This window comes from Tiliqua scincoides, chromosome 7 (genome assembly GCF_035046505.1).
Source record: "Tiliqua scincoides isolate rTilSci1 chromosome 7, rTilSci1.hap2, whole genome shotgun sequence".
Lineage (NCBI taxonomy): Eukaryota > Metazoa > Chordata > Lepidosauria > Squamata > Scincidae > Tiliqua > Tiliqua scincoides.
In genome coordinates this window covers 25,433,989-25,448,116 of record NC_089827.1, presented here as the reverse complement: position 1 = coordinate 25,448,116, position 14,128 = coordinate 25,433,989, and the positions used below count along the sequence as shown (strand labels likewise).

General features: G+C 42.0%; 2 protein-coding genes across 3 annotated transcripts in view; one reads left to right on the top strand and one right to left on the bottom strand.

Annotated features, from left to right (window-relative positions):
- DNAJC2 (DnaJ heat shock protein family (Hsp40) member C2) overlaps window positions 1–1,522 on the top strand; it is a 21,894-nt gene extending 20,372 nt beyond the window's left edge. For both annotated transcript variants that reach the window (XM_066633114.1, XM_066633115.1), the window contains exons 16-17: window positions 289–443; window positions 1,391–1,522. In XM_066633114.1, the coding sequence (XP_066489211.1) occupies window positions 289–443; window positions 1,391–1,465 (230 nt within the window). In that variant the 3' untranslated portion in view covers window positions 1,466–1,522. The remainder of the gene's footprint in view (window positions 1–288; window positions 444–1,390) is intronic.
- Window positions 440–14,128, bottom strand: PMPCB (peptidase, mitochondrial processing subunit beta). The gene is made up of 13 exons (XM_066633116.1): window positions 13,992–14,128; window positions 11,714–11,854; window positions 9,876–9,962; window positions 7,694–7,823; window positions 5,542–5,740; window positions 5,340–5,419; window positions 4,438–4,550; window positions 3,736–3,879; window positions 3,293–3,453; window positions 2,629–2,714; window positions 2,468–2,556; window positions 1,857–1,932; window positions 440–1,778 (listed from the first exon to the last, which is right to left on the bottom strand). Exons 1-13 carry the CDS (start codon window positions 14,088–14,090, stop codon window positions 1,714–1,716), a joined length of 1,470 nt encoding a protein of 489 aa, XP_066489213.1. The 5' UTR covers window positions 14,091–14,128; the 3' UTR covers window positions 440–1,713.

Sequence of the window (14,128 nt, the reverse complement as noted above, 5' to 3'; positions counted from 1 at the left end):
GAGAAACCAAACTAACCAAGTTCCTGGGGCATTGTATGAGCTGTATCCCTCACAGATTGACAAGGTCTAGTCTTTTTAGGAGATGTTTGACAAGTGTTGGAAGAGGATTTCACCCTTGTCTGATGTTATAATCTGTAATTGCTGAAATGCAAATGCTTGGAGTAGAAGTAGCAGGAGGGCAAAGGCTAGAACATTTCTCAGGAGGACCTTCGCACAGTTTCTCTTCACTAGGGATCTTGTTGATTTAAGCACTAATTTCTTGTTTGTGTACGACTCTTTTTTCAACAGTACCATTTACAGATTCATCTCCTTGGACAACAGAAGAGCAAAAACTTCTAGAACAAGCTCTGAAGACATATCCAGTGAACACTCCTGAAAGGTGGGAGAAAATAGCAGCTTCTGTTCCAGGCCGATCAAAAAAAGACTGCATGAAGCGATACAAGGTGGGAAAATGCTTCTGTTTTTACTTGAAGAAGACTATATATGTACAATTGCTCTGTTGAATGAACTTCACTCATTGCTAGCTCAGGAGATGAAGATAAGTTTGTGTTTGCTGCTTTCCACATCAGCACTTTGATACCCCTTCACTGCTACGCAAACCCTTAACTGTTCCTTAAAAGATCAAGAACCAAGGTGGAAGTTGCTTGCTGAAGACTGTCAATGTCAAACCTGCTTGCATGACTTCTTGAGATGCAACCTGCAAATGACAAATTGCTATACCATGCACCACACTGTAGCAAGCATCCTGTGGCAGGACTGCTAAAAAGAACCATAGTACACTAAGGGTTCAATCCTTTCCAACTTTCTAGCACTGATGCAGCCATGCCAATGGGGCATGTGCTGCATCCTGCAGTGGAAGGGCAGTCCCTGCGGCCTCCACAAGATAAGGGAATATTTGTTCCCTTACCTTGGAGCTGCATCAGCACTGGCAGGCTGAGTGGGATTGGGCCCTCTTCACTTGGGCCAGGACAAGTCCCTTGTGCCAGCCAGGAGGGTTGCAAACGTGCTGTAAAGCCTTGCCCCTCTGAGCAACGCAATCCTGGGATTGTATCACTGCCCTAGCCCCTCCCCCACAAAGACTTACTGAGGGAGTAAAACTCCTTTAGAGTTTGAGAACCACTGATCTAACTTATTATGTAATAACACAGATTTTAGCAATTGAATAGGTGAAAAGAGTTTTTACAACAATTAGCGAGTATGCAGAAGATGATTGAAATGACAACTACAAATAACATGTTTAGGGCTTCAGTGATTACTTGGCATTAGATTGGACATTGCCAACTTAAGTTTCTTTCTGACTGTTTAATACTTATAGTAATGACAACCAGAAATTCTACTAAATAAAAATAAAAGAAATTGAATATGGCTCTCTTTTTCTCTCTCATTCTAGGAACTTGTTGAAATGGTCAAAGCAAAGAAAGCCGCCCAAGAGCAAGTAGTGAATGCTGCTAAAACTAAGAAATGAGATTCTTAATGACAATCTTAGTGTGTTTTGTTTTATAATAAAAATGCAAATACAGAACATGCTTTTTTATTCTTTAGACATAATCAAAGAACTTCTTTGTGGCTTTGTGTATGCAGATGCATACTTGCTTTGTTGTAGAACATCAAACCTGCAAAAGACACTTTGCTAGTCTTGAAAGTTTTGTGATGATATCCCTTGACTGTCCCAAAAGCATCTCTTAAATCAACAGGAATGCTTTTCAATAACTGTCAAACGCGGAGCCAGTACATGCCACTGCGCAGTCTGTTATAGTCAGGAAGTTGTTCAAGTGGCCCTAAAACACAAAGTTTTTTTAAGTCTGATTTTAAGTAAATCTTAACATTTTTTAACCATTTAGGAAGTAAATTCTTACCAACAGCTGCAATGGCAGGGCACTTGTCATAGATATATTTTGTACAAACTTCTCTGATGGTTTGAGCATCAATTGCCTGCAAATATAAAGTACACTCAGTAAGTCTTCCTTTCTGCCAATTTCACTTCAGTTTAACTAACAGAGTTAGTAGAGTTATCAGAATACAAGCAAACCCTCAGGATAGCCAGGCATGTATACCAGTGCTTAAATTCTGCAACCAGACAATCCAAATTCTGCACTAAAAGCTGAATCTGCAAACTATCAATTTTGCAGTTTGAGGTGTGCATAATTTTTCTTTATATAATTCAGGTTATATTACTCAGTAGAAGGGGTCAGAATTCTGCAGGCCCCTGAACCTTGCCCCAGCTACAACAGCTTCCTTTTAGACTCTTCTCTCATTTCTGAGATTTCAGCAGCCATAGTCCAAAAACTTTCAAGCCTTTCAAACAAACTCCAAATTTCCTTCTTTTGATGATGCTGAGATACAGAGTTGAATTCTCTACCCACTACTGTCTACCGCAGATTTTCTGCACATCCACAGAATTGTTGCACAAAGCTTTATGTATAACTACCACTCTAGCTGATATGCTAAAATCAAACATGTTTCTTACTTCAGTTCTTGCTTCAAGTTCAGGAATTGGGATTCGACGATTGTAACACAACATTTGTCGTCCGATGTCTTCACAAATGGGAGTGGAACCTAAAATGACAAACTTTTAATATTCATGCAAATTCATTACACTGAACATGAAGATACAATGATGATTCTTACCATCCAGCTGTAACAGCATGTTCGTTTTTAGAAGATTCTTAGCACGAGCCACCTCACTTTCAGTAACACTGGTACATAGTCGTATCCTAAAACACATTGAGAGAAGCTGCATTATAGATTAATTTGCCTGCACCCATGTTCATGATATACATTCCTTTTTCACATTTCACTAGACCTACCTGGAATAAATAATTGCACAACAGAAATAATTCAAGGGCAGGCCTCTAGAAAGCATACACATCTTCTAGCATTCTGTTCCTTAAGCTGCTATGTAGGCCTAGCAATTCTGAAAGATCAGATGGAGTAAGGCTCCAACTGATGACCTTGCATTGGTCATCAGTTGAACTGATTGCATTGGTCAGCATTTGAACACATTGCAAAGTGTTCAAACTCAACACCAGCTGCAATCAAGGACATTTAAATTCCAACACAAACTGCATGCTTTATACGTGGTGTCCTGTGGGTGAAATTCTGCACCAACTTTCAAAAGGGTAGTGTAAGGAAGAGGTAAAAACAAAGTCATCATTCTTTCTTGGCTCCAACCCTGGTGTTTTTATATAGGATTATATTTTAATTTGCAGTCCATTAAATTGCTTACAATTCCTATTTAAGCAGAGTTAACCAAGCTCTAATGAACTACTTTCAGAAGTGCTTTTTTCCTTACCATTCTCTCTGAATGAAGTGCATCATATCCTCTATAGTAGTTGCCTCACAGACCATATAGACGCCCCATAATCCAGTATCTGTATAACAGGTGTTGAAGGACTGGAAACTATGACAAAGGTTGCCATGACATGCAACTTGTGCAAGCTTACTGGACAGGTTCTGTAAAGCAAGAAAGGGAATGTGTTTTGAGTGGTAGAGCCTTTCAGTTGTATCGAGCTTAATGTGATCATTTTTAAGCAATTCCAGTTTTTTGTATGTGCACTCCCCTCTGCACCCACCAACACTTGATAATCTAGGGATTTAAATGAGATTACAGGATTACTTGCATTTACAATTACAAAACCCTTGAACTGGACACATTTTACAAGGAGCCAAGTTAGCAAAATGACTGAGATACGAACAGTCCTTTATTATCTGATAGTAACTTCGAATCCAACTCACCACACCACCTCCAAAAGAACGATCCCAGTTGCCTATCAGTGTATTTGCCACCATGAGTGGAATTGTGTCTGGGTGACACCAGCCTGCTGCTTCGACAGCTATTGCAATATGTGCCAAAGGCATCTTATCATCTCGTACTCGAATCTGATCATTATCACAAAATTCAGAGATTTGAAAATATTAAGGTACCATTAACACAACAGCCAAAATTTTAAAGACAGTCAAAAACTACCTTGACCACATGTACACAACTAAGTAACTAACAGCAAAACTTTAATTTTATTCATCAATAGTTCTATGATAAAGTTGCTACTTTATAAAACAAGGTACTGTAGAAACTTGGGATAGAAAAACAAGTTAAATGAGTAAGAAAAAAATCAGTGCAGCAAAGAAACTGGCAAAAAATGTCATAAACATAATATTCCTCACACTATCAATACCATTTATTCAAATTTATTTTGCTATGTAAACCGCTTTGTGAACTGGACTTGTTGAAAAGCAGCATATAAATATTCCTAATAATACTGCTTTGAAAAATGCTGACAATCTTGACTCCTTAATCATATTTTTTTACAGGTTTTTGCCATTGAACTAGAAATTAAACGAATTGGATCTCTTATGTTACTAGTGCATTATCAGTTATTTTTCAGGCTGTTGCTTCTATAGTTTGTCTGAAAATGAAAAAGGGCAAACTCAACTTACTTCACTGCCTGTGAACTGGCAAGGGGGCAGGGCTGGCGCACCTCCTTTCAGTGTAGACGGTAAATTACCAAAATGATACTTTGCTAAATCAAGCAACTCCTCATGAGCAACTCCTAAATAATTGGTGAACAATGGCATGTTAGTTTTTATAACAAACCAACCCTTGGCAGAACAATATTTCAGTTTTGAGCCCAAAGTTTTTTGTTAACCACGTTATTTAACCATTGCCCACTTTTTATTGCTTAACTCTTCAGATTCCTTCCATCTTACTCTTTTTTCTTATTATAAAATATATGCAAAATCACAATACATATCTTATAATAAATACAAAACTTAGAATAAATCAATACTAAGTGATAAGAACATCTAAGAGAAAATGATCTGTAGTGGGGAAAATATGTAATCTCATTCCTTAATCTGGATGAACCAAGCTGCAAATGTTGTCTTCCCTAAGCCATCCCTAACATTCTTCCAATAACTTCCTGTATTAAACAGAATGAAATGATTTAGGGCCCAATCCTATCCAACTTTCAAGTGCTGATGCAGGTATGCTAATGGGGTATGTGCTGCATCCTGCAGCGTAGGTAGGAGCTGTCAAGGAGGCCTCAAGGTATGGGAACATTTGTTCCTTTACCTCAAGGCTGCATTGTGGCTGCATCAGCTCTGGATATTTGGATTGGATTGGGCCCTGAGTACATATTTGTGAAGCAGAGGTAGACATTCCTGTATCCTGCTTAAAGCCAATAGCCTGTAGTACTGGAACTTCAAGCCTTTTTTATTTTTTTTATTTTTATTTTTCAAGCATCAAGGACAACAGTTGATGGGTGACATGGAGGAAAAAAAGGTTACTATGTGTTGGAGGCAAATAATAAAACCACAAATAGAGTGTTTCTCATACAAACCTCCAGCAGCAGCAAGTACCATTCGGGGTCCTTTATAATGTGTTGTAATATATTCCACCAAATCATTACGATTTATAGACCTATAAGCACATTAGAAAAACAAGGAAAAGGAGACCATGTTATACACAAAAGAAAGGATTGCTGTGCCTTTGCTTTAGAAATTGCAATGCCATTATAGGAGCAATTAAAGTGAAGCCAATACTTGATATTTTCTGTAGGACCTAAAATGGTCCGTCCCAATGCTGTGTTTTGATAAGCTGTAGCATGAAGATAATCAAAGACAACTTCTTGTAAATTGGTTTCAACTTCTTGCATTTCTCGAAGAATCACTCCTCGCTCCCGCTCAATCTCTGCCTCCCCTAGTGTGCTATTCTGTATGATGTCGGCAAGAATTTCCACAGCTGGGGAGGAAGGGAAAGGAAAAAAAATGAATGACTGTTTTTGTAATGTAGAAAACAATAACTCTTCACTATATTGCATCAAATAAACTTCCTAACTACATTTCTAATGATAGGCGAAACTATTAAGCAGGCACTACCCATGCTCAGCATACATAGGAAAAAGGAATAAATACACTGCTCTGATTTTTGACATTTTTATACCCTTCCTCAAGCAGCTTAGGGCCCAATCCTATCCAATTTTCCAGTGCCGATGCAGCAGTGCCAATGGGGCATGCACTCCTACCTGTAATGGGGAGGCAGTCTTGGAGGCCTCCTCAAGGTAAGGGAATGTTTGTTCCATTATCGCTGGGCTGCACTGTGGTTGCACTGGTGTTGGAAAGTTGGATAGGATTGGGCCCTTAATCTCATGAGTTTTTTCTGGAACTTGTTCCTGATGAGTATCCTGAAGAATGCAGTCTTGGTTTCAGAATAAGATCTGACACATTATTAAAACTTAAATGGGATACAAATGTAGCGCAGCCCAATCCAAAGCTGCTCAGTGCCCAGAGGAACAGTGGCACCAAAATAGCTGCCACTGTATCTTGTGGGCGGCGAGGCAGTCACCAGAGTCTCTTCAGGGTAAGGGAGCTTTTGCTTCCTTACCCCGGGTAATGCTGCTGTGGCTCCAATGGGTCTCCATGACTCTGCACCCACTATTGAGTGGGCACTGAATTGAGGAGACCCATGTAGGGCTCCACAGCCAGGGAGCGAGCACAGGATAATTGGTAGACTCTGCCACCATCTCCACACCCCTCCTGGACCCAATCCTCCCTTCCCCAATCCAATTCTGCTCCCTTTTCCTCCTCCCTCCCTGCCCCAAGAAGCCTCACCACCAAGTGGTGGTGTTATTTACCACCAGCTGCTCCTCAGTGACATCTTCTTGGTGCTGAGGCTCAGCATCAACTGGCTCTGGCCCAGCGCCAGTACTCCTTGTTCTCCAGGTGCCATGAAAGTACTTTACAGCACGTTTGTGACACCCAGAGCTGGTAGTACATGCATACTGCCGGTGTTGGAAAGTTCAGGATTGGGCTCTAAGTTACAACATAGGATAAAGGGGGATGAGTGGAGGAAGGCTCACAATTCAGAATTTAGAAATAGCCAGGGAAGCTGCACAGGTATCTTATGTAATTTTAGAGACCAACTATTTATAGACTCCAACAGATATCAATTGTGATCAATTGTATTTCCAGTGCAGGAACTATTAAGACCTGTCAAGTGAAAAACTTGCAGCAGTTAACCCAGAACTGGACTCTGTTCTTCACCACCAAGAGAGACTTGAAAGCTAGAGTTAAAATCAAAATACACAGATTCTAGCCTAGAAAACTAACCTTAAGTGGTGCTAAAGGTCTCATCACACATTATTTTTGAAGTGTATTTTTAAGGCTGCAATCCCATGCACACTTACTTGGAAGTAAGCCCTATTTAACTCAGTGGAATTTGCTTTCAACTAAACGTGCATGGGATCAGACTGTGAACTACTTTAAGTACAAACATCAAAATGTAAATTGAGAATGCAACCAATACAAGCTTGCCAACATTCATCTTACAGGAACGTGTGTCCAGTGGCAAATTCAGGTTTTCTCCCATGAATATGCAGAACAGCCCTAAATTCTAGGGCTCAGAGTTATTTTTCAGTCACAAATATCCAATATCCACAATATCCAAACATTTCTGTATTTGCTATTTTTGGAACGGGCACATACATTAGCATGAATTAAGAATATTCACACAGAAAATTACTGGAGATCACTCAGGGTAGGTCAGTAACATTAGCTGCCATCATTATGTTTCTCAAAGCTGAACAGTAAGATGCTGAAGACTACAAAACAGCTAGGAAAATGTGCTTCTGCTGAATTTGTATGGTATTCTTTTAGGAGAAAAAAGCCAAATTAATTTATCAAAAGCCACAGTTACCTCTTGGCAAGTCTTTTGAGAAAGCTTTTGCATAATACACTGTTTGTTCTCTTGATGTATAAGCATTAAGGTGAGCTCCCATGTTTTCAATCTCTAGTTCAAGGTCCAACTGGGACCTCTTTTTTGTTCCCTGCAATTTAAAGGGATAGTTTTATTTATTTAATACATTTATACTCCGCCTTTCCAAAAGCTCAAGGCGGCTCACAAAACTTAATACATAAAACACAGCATAGAATGATAAAAAACAGTTAAAATCTAGATCATTTAAAACCAGCACAGAAATAGTATAATAATTCAAAAAACTCATAGGTGGTGACAAGTAAAAAGCAATACACAACCAACTAAAAACGTGAATACACAATAAAAACAGGTTATATAAGAGACAACCAGCGGTTTTCCACCCTTACCCACCCCCAAAAGCTAATGTAAATATTGGTGTGTGCCACTTAACGACAGGGATACGTTCTCTTATCCCTGTTGTTATACGATTAGGTCATTAAGTGAACATTCCAATCTATTGCCTTTGTTGTATAAACAGACACTCCCTGCCAGACACTAGCTGGCTCCACCAGGCTACTGGAGATATATTGCCTCTTCTTTGCACTTAGAACCTCTCTGTTGTGTAAACAGGGCAGGAGGTCTGGTCTAGAGGGTAGAGCCTCCATTTGCCTGAAGATAACAGCTGAAGGTCGCCAGTTTGAGGCCACCGGCACCGTGAACGGTGAGACCTTGAAGCAGCTGACAAGCCGAACCGAGTTTTTCCATCTGCTCTTTGGCCGCCCTTCAAGTGAGATATGAAGGATTGTCAGCTTGCATGGGAGGCCAGAATGTGATACCAGATCATAAAAGGATCCATCTGAAATGTTGTAGTTCTTGAAAGACAGAACCTTTGTCAATTGTAAAAATCCCTATAGGGATTTAGTATAGCCTGCCTGTGTAAACCGCCTTGAAATAAAGTCTGAGGAGAAATCTGAAGACCATGAAAGGCGGTATATAAATACCTGTCTTATTATTATTATTATTATTATTATTATTATTATTATTATTATTATTAAACAGACCCCCTGCTGCAGACTATGGGAGACGCAATTGCCTCATTAAAAGTATCTTAATTGTGCTTTGACCACTGTCTCATATGCGGTCTGTCGTTAAGTGAACAGTTGTTAAGCAGTACACACCCGTAATATATTTCAACTCTACATCAAAGAAAGAAACTGTTAAGAGGCCATCGTGACAAGAGAAAAGATAACTGAGAAATGACACACTCGGCGCAATCATAACCCCTTATGTCAGTGCTTTCCAGCACTGTGCTTTCCAGCACTGACATAAGGGCAATGCAGCTCTGAGGTAAGGGAACAAACATTCCTTTACACTGATGAGGCCTCCGTGAGTGACACCCAATTGCAGGATGCAGCACATGTCCCATTGGCACCGCTATGCCAGTGCTGGAAAGCACTGACATAAGGGGTTAGGATTGCACCCTGAGAGTCCACTGGATTAAAACGTAAGTTTGATGTTCATGATAGGTAAATATAAAGATTTAAATGCTGCTTAAATATTGTGGCTCTCAAACATCTCTCTTGCAATTCTCAAGCATCTGCAGTTTATCATATGTAGCTCCTACATTAAGCAAGTTTGGTCACCCAAACTTGCATAATATCTGACCAACTCAGCTAGTTGCAACTCAGCAACTGAAACCTCAGTAGCCATCCACTTAAAGTCTATAATAGAACATACTAGGACTAATCCCTATACCATTTTATTATGCAAGCCTGTAATGCAGATTATGACAGTGCTGCACATTACATAAGACAAATGGACCTCTGCAAGCTCTGCCCACTAACTGCAATGCACCATCCTGTAATAAAAAATGCAGAACCTTCTAAAGACTATGGGGGTTGCCAATTTCACTAGTCACAGACAACGTATCTGCAAGATCCCTAAGACAAGTAATAAAATGCCTATTCTTCCGGTAACCTTACAGCACTTTAAAGGCATTATTTCATGACATACAAAGAAACTGTCTGAACTGGAGAAATATAAAAACTGCCTCCTTGCCTTGGCAGTGCTATAGTGCCCTAATATGAAGCTAGGAATAAGGTCTGCTACTGAATTAAAGATGAACACAAATTAATATTTAATTTCACAAAAGCAAAATGAGAAAGCTGCTTTGAGAACTTGCCTTAAAAGCCATATGCTCCAGGAAATGAGCTGTTCCATTGTTTTTCTCATCTTCATATCTGCTTCCAGCATCAATCCAAAGACCCACCTCATTAAAAACAAACAAAAGTATTAGGCTTATCAATCAATAAAATACAGTTTGCATTGATTCCCTTAAGAGGGTACGGAGTGTTCATTTTATTCAAAAAGGTACAATGTAAATATGTCAAGAACTGGAAAATAAAGTGACCGATGTAAAAGGGCAATCTTTGGTGCTCTTCAATCTTTTTGTCTTCTCCTGTATTTTAAGATGCCCTAGATACTGCTACACATTTTTTATTAACCAGCCAAGCACAAGTCTTAGCAGTATTCCCTACTGAGAGCCCAATCCTATGCCTGTCTACTCAGAAGTAAGTCCCATTAGAGTCAATGGGGCTTACTCCTAGGAAAGTGTGGATAGGATTGGGCTGTAAGTCTTCCATACAAACCTATGGTCCTTGAGCAAGAAGAAAAATAGACACCTTTTCTCCAGTCAGCACAGACAAGATATGGAGCAGAGGGAACTGTCAGCCCAATCCTGAGTTGCCCTAGCTGCAGCTGCGCCAAAAATGGCTGCCGCCACATTCTGCACACTTCAGACAGCTGCAGGTGGCTCCTTGGGAGAAGGCACTTTCATCCCCTTCCTCCAGGTAAAGCGAGTAGCTGCGCAATGGAGCTACTCGATTGTACGCCGACTCAAAGTTCGGCGGAGAATCAAGAACCTCCGTGTCAGGCAGTGAGTCTTACACAGAGGCTCTGAATCTGGTGAGTCAAAGCTCCACCGATCCCACTTCCCTCCCTCTGTGCTCCCTCCCCTCGCCCTCCCTCTGCCTCCCCCACACCCCCACCTACCTCTCCGCTGCTCAGCAGTCCATGCGACTGCCAAGCAGTGGAGCTCTGGCACTTGCCCAGCACTAGCTCTTACAGCAGGATTGGGCTCTGTGAATGGGAGCTGGCATACTGTCAGAGGTGGCGGTATAGAAAGTTGTGAGGTATTCAAAACAGGATTTGTTTTTGATTTTGAAAAAAACTTGCCTTTCATTTTTTATGAGATATAGTGTGACAAAAATTATGTAATGATGCTGTGTTACCATTTGTACCATGTACATTTCCTACAATAGACTGATGATTATCTCAGATAATAAACTAGTAACCATTTTTATCCTCCCATGTCAAAAGACATGCACATTTGAAATGGTGCACATAGCTGACAGTCTGTACAAGATATAAATGAATCAGATTTATCGTACAATTCCATTACCACAGGTTAATATCACATATCAGGCACACAGAAGTACACGGAAATAGATAGTTCCATGGGAACAGAAATGGTTTTAGGATACCATATTGGTAAATTCTAAGACTGCCTGATCACAACTACTTTGCACCCTGGAACCCTTTTGCTTGACAATGCTACATAATCATTTGGTGATGGCAGCTATTTCTGGTGCAGAGGGCTGGTCTTCCCTTTTATGCCTCTTTGAGATCATAACTTCCAACATCAGCTTTCAAGCACAGGTTGCAAGAGTAGTTGCTGCAGTCCATGATAATTGTTTCCATACTGATGCAGTGATCCACAGGATCAGGCCTTGGCATAAATATGTTTACTATCCATCTCTTCCATCAGATAAAAGAAGATTACAGTAATGCATCTTGCATCTTAACTGTAGCAACCTGCACCTAGGCACACTGACTTAGAAGCAAGTCTCACTGATTTCAACTGATGTATTTCTGAGTAAGTGTTCTAACATTTAACACTGTGAAAATTCACGGGATCTTTTTCTTAAGGACATGGAAGTATTTCACTCGCAATTAACTTACTGTGCATGTTGAAAGTCCAGAATCTTCAGAAGCTACTCGCAGGCCATTTTCCAAAGAAGACACCTTTGTCTCAGGAACATTTAGGACAATTTGGGGTGCTACATTGATAGCTCTTAATCTGCTTTTCCCAAGATGGACAGACTGTGGAGAAAGAAATGTCTTATGAGCAGTTAAGACTCAAGCTACTAGCCCATGAGCAGTATGTCATAAACATATGTCTGTACTGGAATTATAAGCAAATAGGATTCATTATAAAATTGTAGCAAGAGAGATTCAAACTGCACTTACTGTTGTGTGATAGCCCAAGACAGTCAACAATTATTGCTAAAAGAGAGGTGCTGGGAAGCAAACTTGGGTGGAAACAGTCTGAGAAGTGTGGAGAGACATATTAACTCAGTAATGAAAGCAACATGTTCTGCACATATTCAGAGCGTCTGCCACCAATATTAACATACCATAGGTTTCAAGGCTGAGCCCTGAAGTTATAGCTATTGATCCCTCCCCACAATGATATCCATGGAGGGCAAAAATATGCTGCAAGAGACAAAACTGTAGACAAAAGTACCGACTAGAATGACCTTAACCAAAAATTGCAACAGGCTCCCAGCTCCAGGATGAAGGAATCCCTCATTTTGGACTTTTGACTGGCTACCTCATTGCCAATGATGCTGTATATCACCGCATATGAAACAAGGAGAGTCTGGGAGGCTACCAACATGCTGCTGGGATGGGATATACCTCCTGGAAACACTGAGAGAGTCAAAGAGCAAAAATGCCCCCAAGTACCATAGTTTTCCACAGGTCTCAATGTTTAGAACAGAGCCATGCAAACTGTGGCCTGGGGCTGGATCCGGTGTTTGTGCAGATCCATCTGCCAGGTGAGCGGACCTTTCAGTTCTGTGCAAAGTTCCATGCGAAGTCCCCCTCAATCAGGGGACAGAGATGTTCTGGGCAGTTGCATCTGCCCAGACATCCTGTCATGCAGCATTGTGGGATAACACAACTGTGCAGAGCATCCCTGCCCTCTGAATGACAAGGTCTTCACATGGTGCCCAAGTGGAATGCTCAGATGCAGTCAGGATGGGGACCACATTCCGGGCGCGAAGTGGTTGCAACTTTGAGCATCACTGGTTTAGAAAAAGAGATGTCAAGGCTCAAGTCAAACTGTGAGCCATGGCTCCCTGGGGATCTGTGGAAACCAGCTAGGGAAGTTGTGGAATTCTTGTGAAAAACCCACCACCCTATACAATGTATGGGATTGTAGCCCTACTGGGGCGCCAGTACTAGGTCAAGGAAGCCGCCAGTCGAAAAAGTTTGGGAACCACTGCTAAAGCCTGATGGAAAACCACGCATTATGAGTTGAAAGCCTTTTCCCCAAGTTCCCCCACCACCACCAGTGTTGAGGAAAATGCGCTAGGTGCCAGCCACCTATTGCATATTGCATATGTTCCAAGTGTCAGCCCTGGCATAAACTAAAGGTAGCAGGCAATACATAAAGATGAGGAGACCGGATACTAATTAAATCTCGTCCCTTAAGACAGTCATTTTCAACCACTGTGTCGGGGCAGGTACGTGCAGTGGGTGGGGACGTGCAGTGAGTGGGGAGGCAGGTGAAGCAGAGCCTCCCCACGTCCTTTGAAAAGTGCCATGGCAGGGATGTGAAGTGGCAGGGACGTGCGGTGGGTGGGGAGGCAGGTGAGGCAGAGCCTCCCCACTGGAGTCCTTTGAAAAGCGCCGCTGCCGTGGGAGGTGCCCAAGAACCCACACGCTCTGCGCATGTGTTGTGGGTGCTTGGGCACCTCCCATGGCGGCGGCGCTTTTCAAAGGACTCCAGTGGGGAGGCTCTGCCTCACCTGTCTCCCTGCCTCTCCACCGACCGCCATGTCCCTGGTTCACAGGTGTGCCACAGAATTTGGGGGAAGGTCATTCATTAGTAGGGCCAATGGGGGATGTGAGCCCCCCACTGGCAGCATGGTGTGCCTTGTCAATGGTCAAAAACCTGATGGTGTGCCTTGGTATGAAAAAGGCTGAACTTGGCTGCCTCAAGATATTCAGGTTGAACAAAAACTACAATTCCCAGCATGCAGCGTGCCAAATTATCGCCCGCCGTCTTTGCGCGTCACATATCTTACAAAAGACTACATATCCCAGCGTGCACTTCGCTGCCGTTGTGGGCCACCGGTGAGGATCGAACGTTCAAGTGCCGGTGCTGGTGAGACTAAGGATGTCGTGAGGCGCTGGGGAGCCTGGCCAGGGGAAGGGTGACGTCATCGCTTACCCGTCTCCCTGAGGCTGAGCTCCTCGCGACGAGGTGACTGGGGAAGGCCTGGAGGAGCCGCTTGCCCGCGAGGCAACCCGCAGCGACGGCCGCCGCCATCTTAGGGAGAAGGGCGGGCGGCTCCCCAGTGTCTCTGG